General features: G+C 40.7%; 2 protein-coding genes across 11 annotated transcripts in view; one reads left to right on the plus strand and one right to left on the minus strand.

Moving 5' to 3' along the window:
- Nucleotides 1–6,383: 6,383 nt before the first annotated feature.
- On the plus strand, nt 6,384–9,608 carry LOC107221554 (chitinase-like protein Idgf4). Its single transcript, XM_015660583.2, has 6 exons — nt 6,384–6,508; nt 7,011–7,133; nt 7,215–7,468; nt 7,554–7,860; nt 8,034–8,196; nt 8,909–9,608. Exons 2-6 carry the CDS (start codon nt 7,019–7,021, stop codon nt 9,372–9,374), a joined length of 1,305 nt encoding a protein of 434 aa, XP_015516069.1. The 5' UTR covers nt 6,384–6,508; nt 7,011–7,018; the 3' UTR covers nt 9,375–9,608.
- Nucleotides 9,481–14,264, minus strand: part of LOC107221535 — a 43,052-nt gene continuing 38,268 nt past the window's right edge. For 9 of the 10 annotated variants that reach the window (XM_046738181.1, XM_046738184.1, XM_046738187.1 and 6 more), the window contains one exon: nt 9,481–13,865. In XM_046738181.1, coding sequence (XP_046594137.1) covers nt 13,719–13,865 — 147 coding nt within the window. In that variant the 3' untranslated portion in view covers nt 9,481–13,718. The remainder of the gene's footprint in view (nt 13,866–14,264) is intronic. The other variant, XM_046738185.1, reaches the window with a different exon arrangement.

A 14,264-nucleotide genomic window follows, 5' to 3' on the forward strand; every position in this document is an offset into this window, starting at 1 on the left:
GCCTTCTCGTTACACAATATAATATTTCTAACCAATTTAACGAATCCACACTATTGCATTTTCAAATTACGATACTAAATCGGTATCGGAATCCAAAGTTTGGGCGTGACTAAAGTAAGATGGCGTCGTTTCATCAGCTGATCGTTTTACGGAGATTAGACGAATGTAAAGGCACGTGAAACTTTGTGCAAGCACTTGAACTTCCATTTTGTTGCAATAAGTCTGTACAGGGTAAAAACCGTCATGAAAAATTAATTTTAAAATTAAATATGGCTCATTCGGAGCGATTTGAAATCCGCCGTCAAACGGGAGATTTAGGTACTTTGGACCCCGATGTGATTTACTCTCTCATTAATCGCCGGTTTTTTTTTTTAAATCGCATGCACATGTAATTGTGTGATGTAATCTTTCGTCTCTCGTAATCGCCACTTTGGCACTTTGACCTTTTCACGACTGTGAAAAGAAAAAACATTGAAAACATAATCTCAAACCAAATAACAGAGCTGAAAGCTGAACCGATATAAATATTGTCACTTGTCTTGCGTTCGGAAAGTTACTCGATCAATGTTAACACTGTAACAAGATTGATTAACACAATTTTATGGTTACTTACCGATTAGTATTTTGATATTTCATTCGTATTTTCCCAGTAATTTGTCTGTTGAAAAAAAAAGAAAGAAAAAAAAAAAAAAATAGTAGAGTAAATAAAGTCTTTTATCGTTATAAATTCAAGGAATCGATTATATCGACTCGTAATTCGATCCAAATGCGAACGGATAAATTGCATGGTTGTTTGTGCAACGCTTCTCGCGGAAACGAGGAATGCGAATAAAGTGCAAAAGCGATTCGCATACTTTAATATCGTCGCACTAGTTCAACTAACTATCAACAAGATCCACACGATTCGCAATACCTTTGCAATTATTCGCGACGCGACTAGTTTCTGGTGTTTGCACACGCAGATTAAGGCGAGGCTATAAATCCGTCGCCTACTTTGCGTGTGAAGATATTCACCGAGTACAGATTTACACTCAGCACCGTTTGAAATAGGCGGTAATGAATTTGAACGATCTGTAAATTTCTCTTTTATTATTTTCATCGCTCGTTGCTTACGACTCGCAATTAAGCCGTCAGCTTTGGTCATTGACATTGGTCGATTACAGTGAACGGCTGTCTCATCCCAAGCAGCCCAAGGCACATATTAGCCAAGGTTGTAAGTCTTTGGAACAGAAATGAAAGGTGCGCGCAACGTTAATACATCGGGATAATCTTTCGTTGCCATTGAAAATTTTTGCTTACGAGATAGAGAAACAGCTTATAACTGCATGGAAATTCGTAATAATCGTCACTAGGAAAAGAAAAAAAATATTATTTCCCTGCATTAGCTTACGCGAAAAATAGCCTTCATTTAGTAAGCAAGACACTGACGCGAAATAAAGGATTTTTTCAATGTCCGCGCAGGAGAAAAATTCCCGCATAAAGAATTTCTGATCGATCCTGAATCGTTCGCCTTTTTCTCACAGCCTACTGTTATATGCAAAGTTTTTAGTGCGTGTAATATCTACTCGGGATCAGACGAGTCGTAACTACAAGCATGACTCAAGATCGCAGGTTAAGTTACGTAACAAAGTGCTCGGATATTGCGTCTTCTTATCTCTCAAGTCCGGCGAGTTTGAATATTATTATAACGAGATGATAGTTTCTTAGAAAATTCTTAGCACGTTCGTCGTCATTAGCAGTTGTCCACTAATTTTTGTTTGACGGATACCCACGATAATTGTGCTCAAAACGTGTGTTTTCTGCACATATTACAGCTTCTTTAATTTCGAGATTAGCACAATGATGCGCGATGTTGACATTGTTTGCGAAATATTTTCGTTTTGTGACGAGTTTCAAGACATCGAATTACAAGAAAATTTTAATCTATTCTTTATTTAAATTTATTTATTCATTTGCGACATTTCTTCGAAAAAATTGTGACTTCATTCCGTATAGCTGAAGCACCTTCTCGAATTAATGCACGTGGTTATTATTCTACTCATATCGACTGCGTGATTTCTCTATGAATAAATTGCAGCAACAAATGATAATCCGAGAAATCGAAGAAATGGACGACAGTGAAACCAGGTAAACACATCGAGCTGCTTTAGCAGACAGGTGGAAAGTATAATATTACTTATTTATATTTATTTACTTAATTTATCTTCATTATCCGAGAACATCGATTATCGCGTTGCCCAATGTGATAAAAACTTGAAAAAGTCTCTGTGCGTGTTATCGTAACTAGTTTACAACGATAAAAGTTTTTCAACTTTTGAACCTCAACACTGTCTCACTTCTGATTTAAAAATAATTTCTATCCCAATTTCACAGGCCTCGAGCGATAAGAGTCCAGAATCTAATATTTCAGCTACAAAAAAAAAAAAAAAAACAACATCGAGTAAAATTTATTCACTTATTTCCACTTGCTTGTCGGCCGTGTGTTTTCATCATCCGCGAGATTCTCACAGAAAAGAGAAAGATAATAATAAACACTGTATGCGAGAGAGGAGTGCAAAAGTAAGTACTCTGACAAAACGGTATCGACGAATCGTAACTCACGTTTTACACGCACGGTTACGAGGTTGATTGTGACTCTCTTCATTAATTTATCGCTCATCCAATTATACCGCCCATTTTCCTAATGAAGATGCTGATATTACAGCTCGGTTGTGTTATCACATGCAGAGAGAGAGAGTTTCCCGAAGGAGATAATTCGCTACTATCTCGCATCGTTTGAACCGTGAACGCCACTATCAGCTGTGTCAATCGGGGATCGAGCCGACAGGTTAACAAGATCTGGTAAACAACTCCGAGAATCGAAACATTCGTCGAGAAATTTCCATTTCGTTTTAATTTTACTGCCGATTTCAGGCCTTCGGAATACTCCGAAACGCTTCCATTTGCCAGGTCATGGCTTCGTCGAAAATGCAGATTCGCAGAACAAACGTAAAATAAAACCACGACCGTCAAAGAATATATCCACGCTTGATCTGGTTAACCTTTGTATCCGCGGTATAGAGAACGTATAACAGAAAAATGCCGAGCACAGCCTGCAGTCAGTGTGTTTGATCGGCTCTGTTCCCAGCTCTCTGTAAAAAAAGGTCAAGGAATATATTTGTTATGCATACCGACTGGGGAAACGAGATAAGGTAGACGGAGCTGGGCTCCCGGCTTTGCTGGTGACGAGGCAAAGCCGATGCGGATTTTGAAGATTTCGCATGTCTGCAAGCTTTCCACCCTCTGTCACCAACGCGTCTGCCTAGAAGATATCCTCTAAATATTTGCACAGCCCGTCGTAGGTACGTCGACTTTCATCTCGTCGCCGTTTAATGTTTACCCAACTTCAGCCGGGCGTCATACGAGAAATTTTTTCAACCTACAAACCGAGAATACTTGTAAAGTCGTATTTTTTTGCACTGGGATTTTGAAGCTTTAACTTCTTGTATTTTGAGTACCTAATATTAGTTTCCTGAGCAAAGTTCAACTTTGAAACCTTGGGAAGCGATTGGTTATCGCAACTCTGTAACAGTGTCAAAAAGCACGACCCTGTACCAAACTTCTGTACACTTCGCAACAATGTTTGCGAGGCGTGAAACAGTTGTGTACTTGATTCGATGCCTTTTCGTACAAGATTAAACATCGTACTTAAACAGGTACCATTCCTGTTGAAAAGTCACGATTTTAATCTCCATATTGGGAACCATTGAAGAAAGTTCTTCTCACAGGAATGAATCAGAACTCTTTTATTTCTGAATCCGCAAATCAGAAAATAAAAAATCTGTGCCGTCTATGAAGACACGTGATGATGGCTGCCAGGTGAGAATGAGATCTCGACTGAATTTAGAGGCTGTTGCAGATTTCTCTGACCTTTCTTCCCTCCCTCGAAGCACGGCTGATCATCGATGTACGATCAGTTTAACGTACAGAGGCGAGAAAAGACCGACCGGTATTGACAAGCTTGGCACGTTTCGCTCACCTTGGAGTTTGAACGAGTGCAAAATATGCAAACTTGTACGCCGCGTTCTTCCCCGCTCATTTCTCGCCTTTCCATTGTCAAAGATTTATTCGCACACGACGTGATCGTTTCCGAATACCGCATACGCGGTCGTGTCTGATCGGGAATCAGGAAATCTTGTTTTCTTCAAAGTTTTTGGATGTCCAATATCGACTGCGGTGAATCATCGGGTTCGAATGTCGGGTCTTGTTTGATTGTTAGATTTTTTCTTCTATTTCTTGCGTCGTTATTGATGACAGTAAGCAGAGTACTTCACGGACAGTTCGAACTTCTTTGCGACACGTGTATTACATTGAAAATATCGCGGTTACTCATTGTAAGTTATTGCAGACTATTATTTTTTATGCCTGACAAAATACGCTGGGCCGTGCAAAACAAGCGAGTGAGGATCGTAACGAGGTAATTCTGACAGTTTAATCTTGTCTGAGGTCACATAACCGGATGGATCAGTGGTTTGACCGTCCCAAATTGAACTACTTACCTTGCTACGCACAAGAGATACTATAAGTGATACAAGCGTATTGTAGCCGTAGATTTAAATTGTTAAACTGGTCTCCGCCTTCGCTCTTCCTCCAATCTCATAGCTTTAATTTGCCTTCGTATTATCAACGATTTACGGTCATGACGAATGGTTCAGGTTACCAAGAATCGGGGATTCTAACTTCGGTACTCGTCGTTACGTATAAAGGAATGGTTCAAGTTTCTTTTTCTGTTGCTTCTTTCCCTCTTCTCCAAAGTTTCACATCGCACAGTCACGTCGCATTGTCCCCAGAGGTGACGACGATCTGAAGTTGGTTTAGGACGGAGGGCGAAACCGAGATTTGGAGGCTTATCAGGAAAACGGTCACCTGCGTCAGTTACGCGAGTAGAATTTTCGGCTAAGCTTCAGATTGCGGAGAAGAAGAACTGACGATCTCAAGAAACAAACCATCGTGTTATCTCGAATCGAAATGCGGATCACGATTGGCCTTGGGCGCTAAAAATTAAGTTTCGAGAAACTCGTTTCCACTATCTCAACAGAAGCCAGAAACTTCAATGCAATTATCGAAGCTCCGATGATGACCTCTGAAAAATCTCTAATCGTTATCGTCTCTCTTCCCAGTCGGAACATTCAACAACAACTTTCGGCTGTTATTCCCGCAACTTTCACCACTCGAATTTGAGCCCTTAATAATCCAAACCCGTCAATATTCTCCAAGAGGAAAGAAAGAGTTTGAAAAAAATCGCCTCTTCCAACCTGTTAACCATTCTATTTCGAACCGTGCACCTACGTAAAACCTACGAGTGTATGTACGAAACAGTAACAGTCATAATGATAACATTGCCCTGACAAATTTTCGCCTGCTCGCTCATGTCACCAAACTTTGTTTTCCAGCTTCAAACAATTAGTTGGGGCGTCACGTGTTCGCTACACAGAACAAAGTCTAAACTCCATTGCGAAGGCTCGACGCATTGTTTGAAACTAATGCGTTGATTGCTGTAGGTGTTTACGCTTATTTACCCGCAGGCTGTTGACACGGTGCGATTACATTTCACCGGTCTCCTGCTAACGAGGATAATTTTAGTCTGAGGGGTTATACCCAGTTGGAAAAATTAGATTTTGATTTATTTTCGAGAATTGGATATGCTAGAAGAAAACAGGCCGAATGTCGATTTTGTAATTCAATCCAGCAGAGATATTAACGCGTAAAACTCGTCAACAACCTACATCGACTCCATGCTCTACTTGCCTGTGAAATCGTATTTTTGCACTCTGCCCTTTACAACGTGAAAACTGGTAGTCGGGTCAGTCGAACAGTAGATAATCGACGAACTGGGTTGGACGCAATAACAATGAATTCCAACAGAACAATCGATTCAGTCGTATATACGTGCAAACACTGTTTTACTCACACCCTGATCGGGGACAAGGATAATGTCTCAGTCCAATTCACAATCAGTCGAATTGAAATGTTTGTCAAAAAATGGCTTACTTGTTACGCCTAATCCTTAAGAGTTATCGAGAGATCGGAAGATCCAAGTGATCCCATTTCTCGGTCCGTGATTGCTTCAGCTTTTACCACGTCCTGTAGCTTCGTGAGGGAAAAAATCAAAGACGGGCTTAAGATGGTTGTACATATTTTGAAAGACTGTGCGTTGAATTGAAGTGGTATGATTAGCTTCGGAAGATTTTCCTTGAGAAGTACTGGGTCTTTGAGATTAAGGATTCGCTAGGTGTAAACCCCCATAATACAACGCACAAAGGCGTCCCTGAATAGTGAGCATCCATAATGTCTGTGCACATGTAACAGAGTCTCGCCGATTCATGTGTGTAGCGTACGGATTGAACGATGACGTAATTATAGTCAACCCCACCACTGACTAGTCGCTGGGACCAAGGCGAAGTTTCGAAGCCTTCGCTGGCTGCTCGCTCTGGTAAGTCTAGCCAGTCCACGTCTCTTCGCGGGCAAGGTAAGTCCAGTTTTTCCTTCCTTCATTGTGCTTAAGAGTTTATTCAAGTTCGAAAGTTATACTACGGTTTGTGAAACCAGCGCAATTTCCAATGACGGTCGATCCTCGTGTGGAATAATTACAATTCTTCGTTTAAGAGCGTTGAATTCGAGACAATCGGTCAATTTTTCACAAACTTTCAGTAACCAAACGTTTAATTAAAGATGTATCGTACTGCGAATGATCTCCGGAGATAATCTGTAGGAACGTTCGACTTTAATAGTCGATTTCGGAAGAGGAACGCTATCGCTGGACTGACAATTATTAATTAATTCAAGCTAACAAAGTAGATTGGAATAGAATGCAGACTCAACAAATTTCTTTCATTTAATGCTGTATGGAATAACTTCCGAACTCAAAAACTGTGCTTCACTATAGAGCAATAAGTGTATGAGAAAAAAGAAAGTGATAGTTCCAAGCAAATTATGAAAGCACTGGATAAAGCAATGATTATTTTTTACAGATTGCGAAATGAAGCTGATCACTGTAGGAGTTTTGGCGACGCTGTGCGTCGCCACATTTGCTGTTCAGCACCCCCACGACAAGGTTGTTTGTTTCTGGAACTCGACCTCTTTCGAACGCCAAGGTAGAATCGATGACTTTTCACGAGTTACAACGTACACGTTGAATATCCCGAAGGCTCGAATAATTCGTGCGTGTTTTTCAGGTCCAGCTAAGTTCCAAATAGAAGATCTGCGCCCGGCACTGTCACTCTGCACCCACCTGGTCTACGGATACGCTGGCATCAACGCCGAGACCCACGAAGCCACACCTCTCCATCCAAACATCGACACTGGAGCCGGTTACGCCTTCTTCCGAACGGTTACTCAGTTCAAGAGGACCTTCCCTGACCTCAAGGTCTACCTTAGCATTGGTGGAAACGATGACCCCTATGAAGAGACCCACAAGTACCTCGTCGTGGTGAGTGGAGAATAGAGTAAGCCGATTAGTCGACTCTTTTGTTCTGTCTTCTTCGTATTTGCGATATTTACGGTTCGATTTTAAGACCGAGACGAGCGAGACCAGAGCAAAGTTCGTCAACTCTGTCGGACGTCTTTTGACCGATTACGACTTCGACGGTGTGGATCTGGCGTGGCAGTTCCCCGAGGTCAAGGTCAAGAAGAAGCGTGGATTCTTCGGCAGCATTGCTCACAGTGTCAAGAAGGTCTTCGGTTATGGCAAGTTCAAGGACGAGAGGGAGCAGGACCACCGTGACGGGTTCACCATCCTGGTACGAGACATCAAGAACCTCCTCAGACAGAGGAATAACAAGGACCTCACCATAACCGTCCTGCCCCACGTGAACTCCTCCAGTAAGTTGATTCAGCGTATTACGGACCGTCCGGATCATGAGTTCTAGGATTTTTATGCTACTGCCTTGGTCGGTTTATTTTTCTTTAAGTTTGTGACACCGAGGTTTGGGTACTGGCATGCAGACATAATTATATTATATTCATTGGTATATCGAAAATCGTTTACTTTCCAGTCTACTACGACGCTCGAGCTCTGACTCCCAACATCGAAGCGGTACATCTCTTCGCCTTCGACCAGAAGACTCCAGACCGCAACCCCAAGGACGCAGACTACCCTGCCCCGATTTACGAAAGCTACGGACGCGCTTTCGATGAAAACATCGACGGTCAAGTGAGGTAAGTGTCAGAGACAACAATCGTTGGATCATTAAAAAAAAATGGAAGAAAGAGAGAAACTGAAATCTGCAAGATTTCGATCTACCGCATTTGCAAACCGACCAAAGTGTCCACGTTTTCGCACACTTCAACCTACTCTCAGATTCGAATAGCGAGAAGAAACTGTGAAAGTCAGCAGGTTGAAAGACCGACTGCGCAGGCGCAACATTTTCGTCTGCAAAGCAGGAGAGCCATCTTGCAGAAACGAATCATGCGGTGTAAAATATTCCCGCGTTGAATGGCGAATTGAAATAACGTAATTCTAGCCAGTTGAAAATTAAAGTTTGTGAAACTTTCCCGAATCGTTAACATCAACCTTTTGACTATTTCAACTACACAACCTCCTTAAGCCGCGTTGTAACGTTTCACCGCTGAAACTTGAGTTGGCCAGCTTGCATAAAAGGTTCGCGCATGCGCAATCGGATACTCAAACTTCCAATTCCTACATCTCGGTACGTAACCAAAATTAAAGTATGTGACACTTTCCCGAATCGTTAACATCAACCTTTCGACTATTTCAACTACAGAACCTCCATAAGCCGCGGTGTAACGTTTCACCGCTGAAACTTGAGTTGGCCAGCCTGCATAAAAGGTTCGCGTATGCGCAATGGAACGCTCTATCTTCCAATCCTCACAATATCCTCTCGGTATCTAACCAACCATACGTCTCCAGGTACTGGCTCGAGCACGGCACTCCAGGAAGTAAAATCATCGTCGGGATTCCGACTTTCGCCCGCACCTGGAAGCTGACTGCTGACAGCCAGATATCCGGAGTGCCTCCACTGGACGTGGACGGCCCTGGAGCAGAAGGACCGCAAACTTTGACACCTGGTCTCCTCTCCTACACGGAGGTCTGCACTCGGCTGACAGAGACGACGCTCGGCACAATTTTACGCCGGGTTAGCGATCCCTCGAAGAAGTACGGAAGCTACGCCTACCAGTCGTATAACGATGCGACCGGCGCCGACGGCATTTGGGTCGGATACGAGGACCCGGACACTGCCGGAAACAAGGCGAACTACGTGAAGGCAAAGGGCCTCGGTGGAGTCGCGATCGTCGATCTTTCCCTAGACGATTTCAGAGGCGTTTGCACCGGTGACAAGTTCCCGATTACCCGTGGAGCCAAGTACAAGTTGTAAAGCGGAATTTGGGGCCAGTGAACGGCACAATTAAGCGTTTGATTGTCTTGTTTCTCCGTTATCTTCTTTGAATTTGCCAAATTATAATTTCAGTTTAAAATTAAAAACCCGTTTATTGATGTATATGGTGTAATGATATATGATGTGTAAGCTTTGAAAAGACGTCGCAAGCTTTACAGGTGACTTTTCTTTTCTTGTGCATATAAGTAAAATCTGTACGAATGTTCTACGTTATTTGTCTTGCAATTTTTTGTCCCCTTTAATTGACGAAACTACCACTGTTTGCCTTTCTCTTGTTTCTTTTTTTTGTAGACATTTTCATCGATTTAGGATTGGGATCGATGAACGTACGCAAAAAGATGCGATTTCAACAAGTTCATATATTGTGGACGAGAGAAATTTCGGGAATAATTTAAGGCAACGAGCAAAGGATAAATCAATGGTTTATTTTTTATTTTTACCATCGAAGATGAATCTATATAATGGTTATTATCTGTCGAAATAAAGTTATTCAGAAATTATAACGTTATACATAATTATACAAAACCTGCAAAGTAATACAAAGCAGTGAAAAATTGTTGGAGAATTTTGCTAAAATTTGTTGTGGATATTATTCTTGTTACTTTATTGCCTGCAGTATTATTTTTGTCTCTACTTGACACAGTTTTCTTTTCCATTCTTGTTCTTCTTCTCGTGTATTACAAATTTGGTAGAAGATTAGCTATAAAAAATTCTATTATATTTTGCGTAGAAGTGTGTAGAACTCTACTTCTACTGAACATAATTTTTTCTTTTTTTTTTTCCCTTCTCTTTGAAATATAAATCAAACAAGACGCGCTACGACACGTGAAATTTCACGCGTCTACAAGATTTTCAGCGACACAATGAAAACTTAGGCATGAAAAAAAAAGACTACTTTTCCATTTTGAGGTACTGCAGGTAAAGACTACTACACAGTGTAGGATCGATTACAATTAATTGTGTTCTAGTTTATTAAAAATTCGGGATGGTATTCAGGACCTATACTATATCTTATTATCTAGATTCTAGACTGTGTATTAAATGCTTGATTGATTTCTATACCTACATACTTTGTAACTTACGCACGTTCTTCGATTATAATTTTTTTAATCGTTATCCATGCGCGAAAATCGTTTTCTTTCATTTATTTCCGTCTATTGATTGTGTTGCAAATTTAACAAACATCGGTATGTATTTATAGCTCGATTAATAAAACGTGCGAGAAATAGGAAAACTGATAACAAGTAAATGATTATGATAGTTTTTTTTTTTTCTTTTTTTCTACTAAAGTTAAATTAAATTAAAATAGAAAATTGCTTCTTAATTAATTTCGGTGCGGTGGTATATTTTTTGTTTTTGTTATTCTCATGTTCTTTTTTTTTTCTTCTTATTTTTACTTCGACTTTCCTATAACATGAGCGTATATACTCAGTGTATACGTGTATATAATTTAGATAGTATATATATATGTATATTACGTGCAGTCTATAACTCGAATAAACACACGTTTCTCTATATTCCACGCCACAAAGCGTGCACAATCAAAGATTTCAAACGCAGCACCAACATTTCTACCCATTCGCTTCACGTAGGGTTTAAAGATACATTCATAGGTATAGATTATTAACATCACAATAACAGTTCGGAAAACCTGTCTCGTTTCTTTCATTTACTTTCAATTCTGTTTTTTTATTAAAATTTTTTTTTGTTACTTTCCACTTTTACCCATATATCACGGAACGCGGCAAAATTCATCTTTCCTCATCGTGTACTTCTTCTTTCATCTTCAAATTATTCCAAATCTTTGATAGGCACGCAATCCATAGTTTCATAACTGTTCAAACATTATAATATAATATACTGATATATGTATAATATATCAATTATCTAACAGATGAAGGGCACAACGATATTACATAAACAACTTCGCTCTTGCATTTAATACTTAAAAAATACTGGGCAGGTTTTTTTAATTTTTTTAATATTTTTTTTTTTTTGTTTTTGTTGAGAGTACTTATACACTTAAAATATACTTTATCATACGCATTATATAATATATTGTATGGTTCAACAAGGAAAGGGCACTCGTTACATCGTTTCATCTGTATATTATACCGATATCTTGTGGGTACATATATGTATATATGTAATATTATTTATATCAAATATTTATACTGAAATTTTCATCTATGCAGGATATCGATTTTACATTACGCTGACAATATTCTTCTGCAATTGCTATATCGGGGTGGCTAAAACGAGAACAGAAAATTCCAAGGTAAAAACATACGGTACAAAAGTTTTACCCAATTCACACACGAAATTTTAGATTACATATCCAGTTTTGAAAAAAATGTTTGACTGTACCAGACGACTTTTTCGCAAAAAAATATTGACGTCGCGTCTTTATAATTTGTACACAACAATAGTGCAAGTTGATTCAGGGTGCTCTTGAAACATCAAGATCAAGGTAGTGATAGGGTGCGTATTAAAAACATATAAAGAAGACGTGGCGACGTAAGCTGATCTTTCAGCTCACTTCAAGCATCACCTTGTTCTACATTTCATGTTGCATTTATTTTGCCATTTATACTGGTGTTGAACTCGATATTCTAAAAAATTAGACCACTGAGGAACTACGATGACAATCTTTCGTCTCGGAAGATTCAATATCGCAAGTACGATGAAAGTGAGAATGAATTTAAGATATTCCCTCAAAAAAAGAGACCATCTGATTGATGACGAAAAATGTACTCTAGCTATCAAATTTTTTCCAAGAAAAATTTGGCAGAGTTCAAAAACTCTGAATTACGATCGATATCGTGACTCAATATTTTGATCTAAAAGAATAAAAGTTCCTCATGTGGAATCGCAAACTGCAGTGAGCGATTGAGAAACCGAGCACGTCTGCGACGTCATTCATGGGATAGAGGACAGGTACGATATATATTTTATATATAATCTCCTATAAAAAGTTCACTCCAACAATGACAGTACACACTTGTATCGAGAGAAAATGGTGAAACTTGGCAGATCGATCGTCCGACCGCGCATGCGCGAATTTTGTTGTCTTTTCGTGCAGACTAGCCAACTTAAAGTTCAGCTGAAAAATTTCGCTTGTTAAGCTTATTTAGGTTATGCGATGTTCTTGCGGTAAGCAGACCTGGAATAGTTAATTCAAGTATTGATTCGAATCTTGAGAACGATATAATTTCAGTTCGACACATGATGCTGGAGTTTGGCATCTCATGCCTCGTTTCGCATAAGTTGGCTCCTCTACCTAATAGACGAAACAATGATATAAAGGAACAAGGTGTGCTCCAAAAGGAGATGCGCAGTATAAAAGTCACGATGTCACAACAAAAATTCCTTTTCTGTCGTAAAAAGTACAACATAACCTCTGTAACCGATTATTTAATATTTGAATATTATTTCCACCATAAAATAAGATTCCGTGAACGTGAGAATGAACGGTTGTTCTACAGATTTTGAAAATAGTGCTCAAAATGACATCATGTAGGGTCACGTTCTCACGAACACACCTTATTTCCTTACACCATGGACGAAACAATTACCGATCAATAAATTTTAATAATCTTATGCATGCGCGGTCGGTAATTCAGTCTGCCAAAATCGTTGAGCCATTTTGTCTCCGTAAGAACGATCCGAAAGTATAAACAAACCGAGGATCCGTCTACCATTAACAGCCGGACACGGGATCTTCAGCCAATTAGCTAGCTGCAACTACATGAGGGAACATCCTTTAACGCTATCTAAATCTTGGTCCACGTTGTTGACGCTAATGAGCTTGAGCAGCTTATCGGTATCCTTGAAATTTCGCCTGCCACCTTTGTTGGTCCGAGCGTAAGGTAGCGAGTAGTCGATCATGGCGTCATCGAGGCGTATGCGTTGAGGCCACTGGAAGGTGGCGCTGCTGTCGAAATCGTCTAGGTTGCTGGAAGCGCGTTCCAGGGGCTTCTGGCAGTAGCTGACCGCGATTTTCGGCTGGACGAAGGCGTCGTGAACGCGGACGGGCCGCGCCAAGGACGAACGCTTCTTCGCCGGAGTCTGCGGAAGTTTTCTCGGGAGGAAAACGGCCGGCTGACGCTCTTCGTTCGCCGGCTTCGCCGTTGGCGGCGCTGCGCTCGGTAAATTCGGACTCGCGTTTCCAGCGTGTCGACACTCTTCGCCGCACTGAAGACAGTCGTAATACTTCTCCGAGGCTGAAGAGGGCGTTTGAAGACCCGCCTCACCTCCGCTAGAATTCGGAACGCTCGATCGCTGCTGCGATATGAAACGGAAACTCCGCTGTGGAGGCGGGGGTCACACTTCCTGCAGGTACTTAAGAGGGCACAGGGTCTCCTTTAACCGGGGCTCCGTCTCCTTGCTCAGGCTCTCCGTCGTGTTCACGTTCGACGCGCATCTCACCATCGCCACGCCATCCACCTCCTCCCCGATCTGGATCACGATCTGTTCGAAACAGCGAGGGAAGCAAACACGCGGTTTTTAATCTTCCATCAATATAAATTTATAGGTACCGTCAAGTTCCTTCGGGGCTCCCGAACTTTTCCTAGTCAGAATTCTTCACCCTCCGACAAAAGTGTCATTTTTTAAATCGCGGCACGCTCTTTCATAGAACAGTTTCTGAAGACCGCCCTGAAATTGCCTGCCTTGCCTCTAATTTTTTGAAATCGAAACGTTTACCAGGGTGAATTATTTTCTAATTATTTTTCCTTTCATATTTCTTTTTCACTATTATCAAACTAGTCTTCTACAAGTTTAAAACAAAAAATACAAGCAATCATATAAGCAATTGACGAGGCATTAACGATCCATCTTGGGAAATACTTCAATTTCGAAACTCAGGGG

This window comes from Neodiprion lecontei, chromosome 4 (genome assembly GCF_021901455.1).
Source record: "Neodiprion lecontei isolate iyNeoLeco1 chromosome 4, iyNeoLeco1.1, whole genome shotgun sequence".
Classification (NCBI taxonomy): Eukaryota; Metazoa; Arthropoda; class Insecta; order Hymenoptera; family Diprionidae; genus Neodiprion; species Neodiprion lecontei.

Excerpts from the sequence above, each read along its gene's own strand:
- LOC107221554 (XM_015660583.2), top strand. The coding sequence starts at position 7,019 with ATGAAGCTGATCACTGTAGGAGTTTTGGCGACGCTGTGCGTCGCCACA. Across the intron at positions 7,469-7,553 it reads CCCACAAGTACCTCGTCGTG|ACCGAGACGAGCGAGACCAG; the intron begins GTGAGTGGAGAA and ends TTCGATTTTAAG. Across the intron at positions 7,861-8,033 it reads GCCCCACGTGAACTCCTCCA|TCTACTACGACGCTCGAGCT; the intron begins GTAAGTTGATTC and ends TTTACTTTCCAG.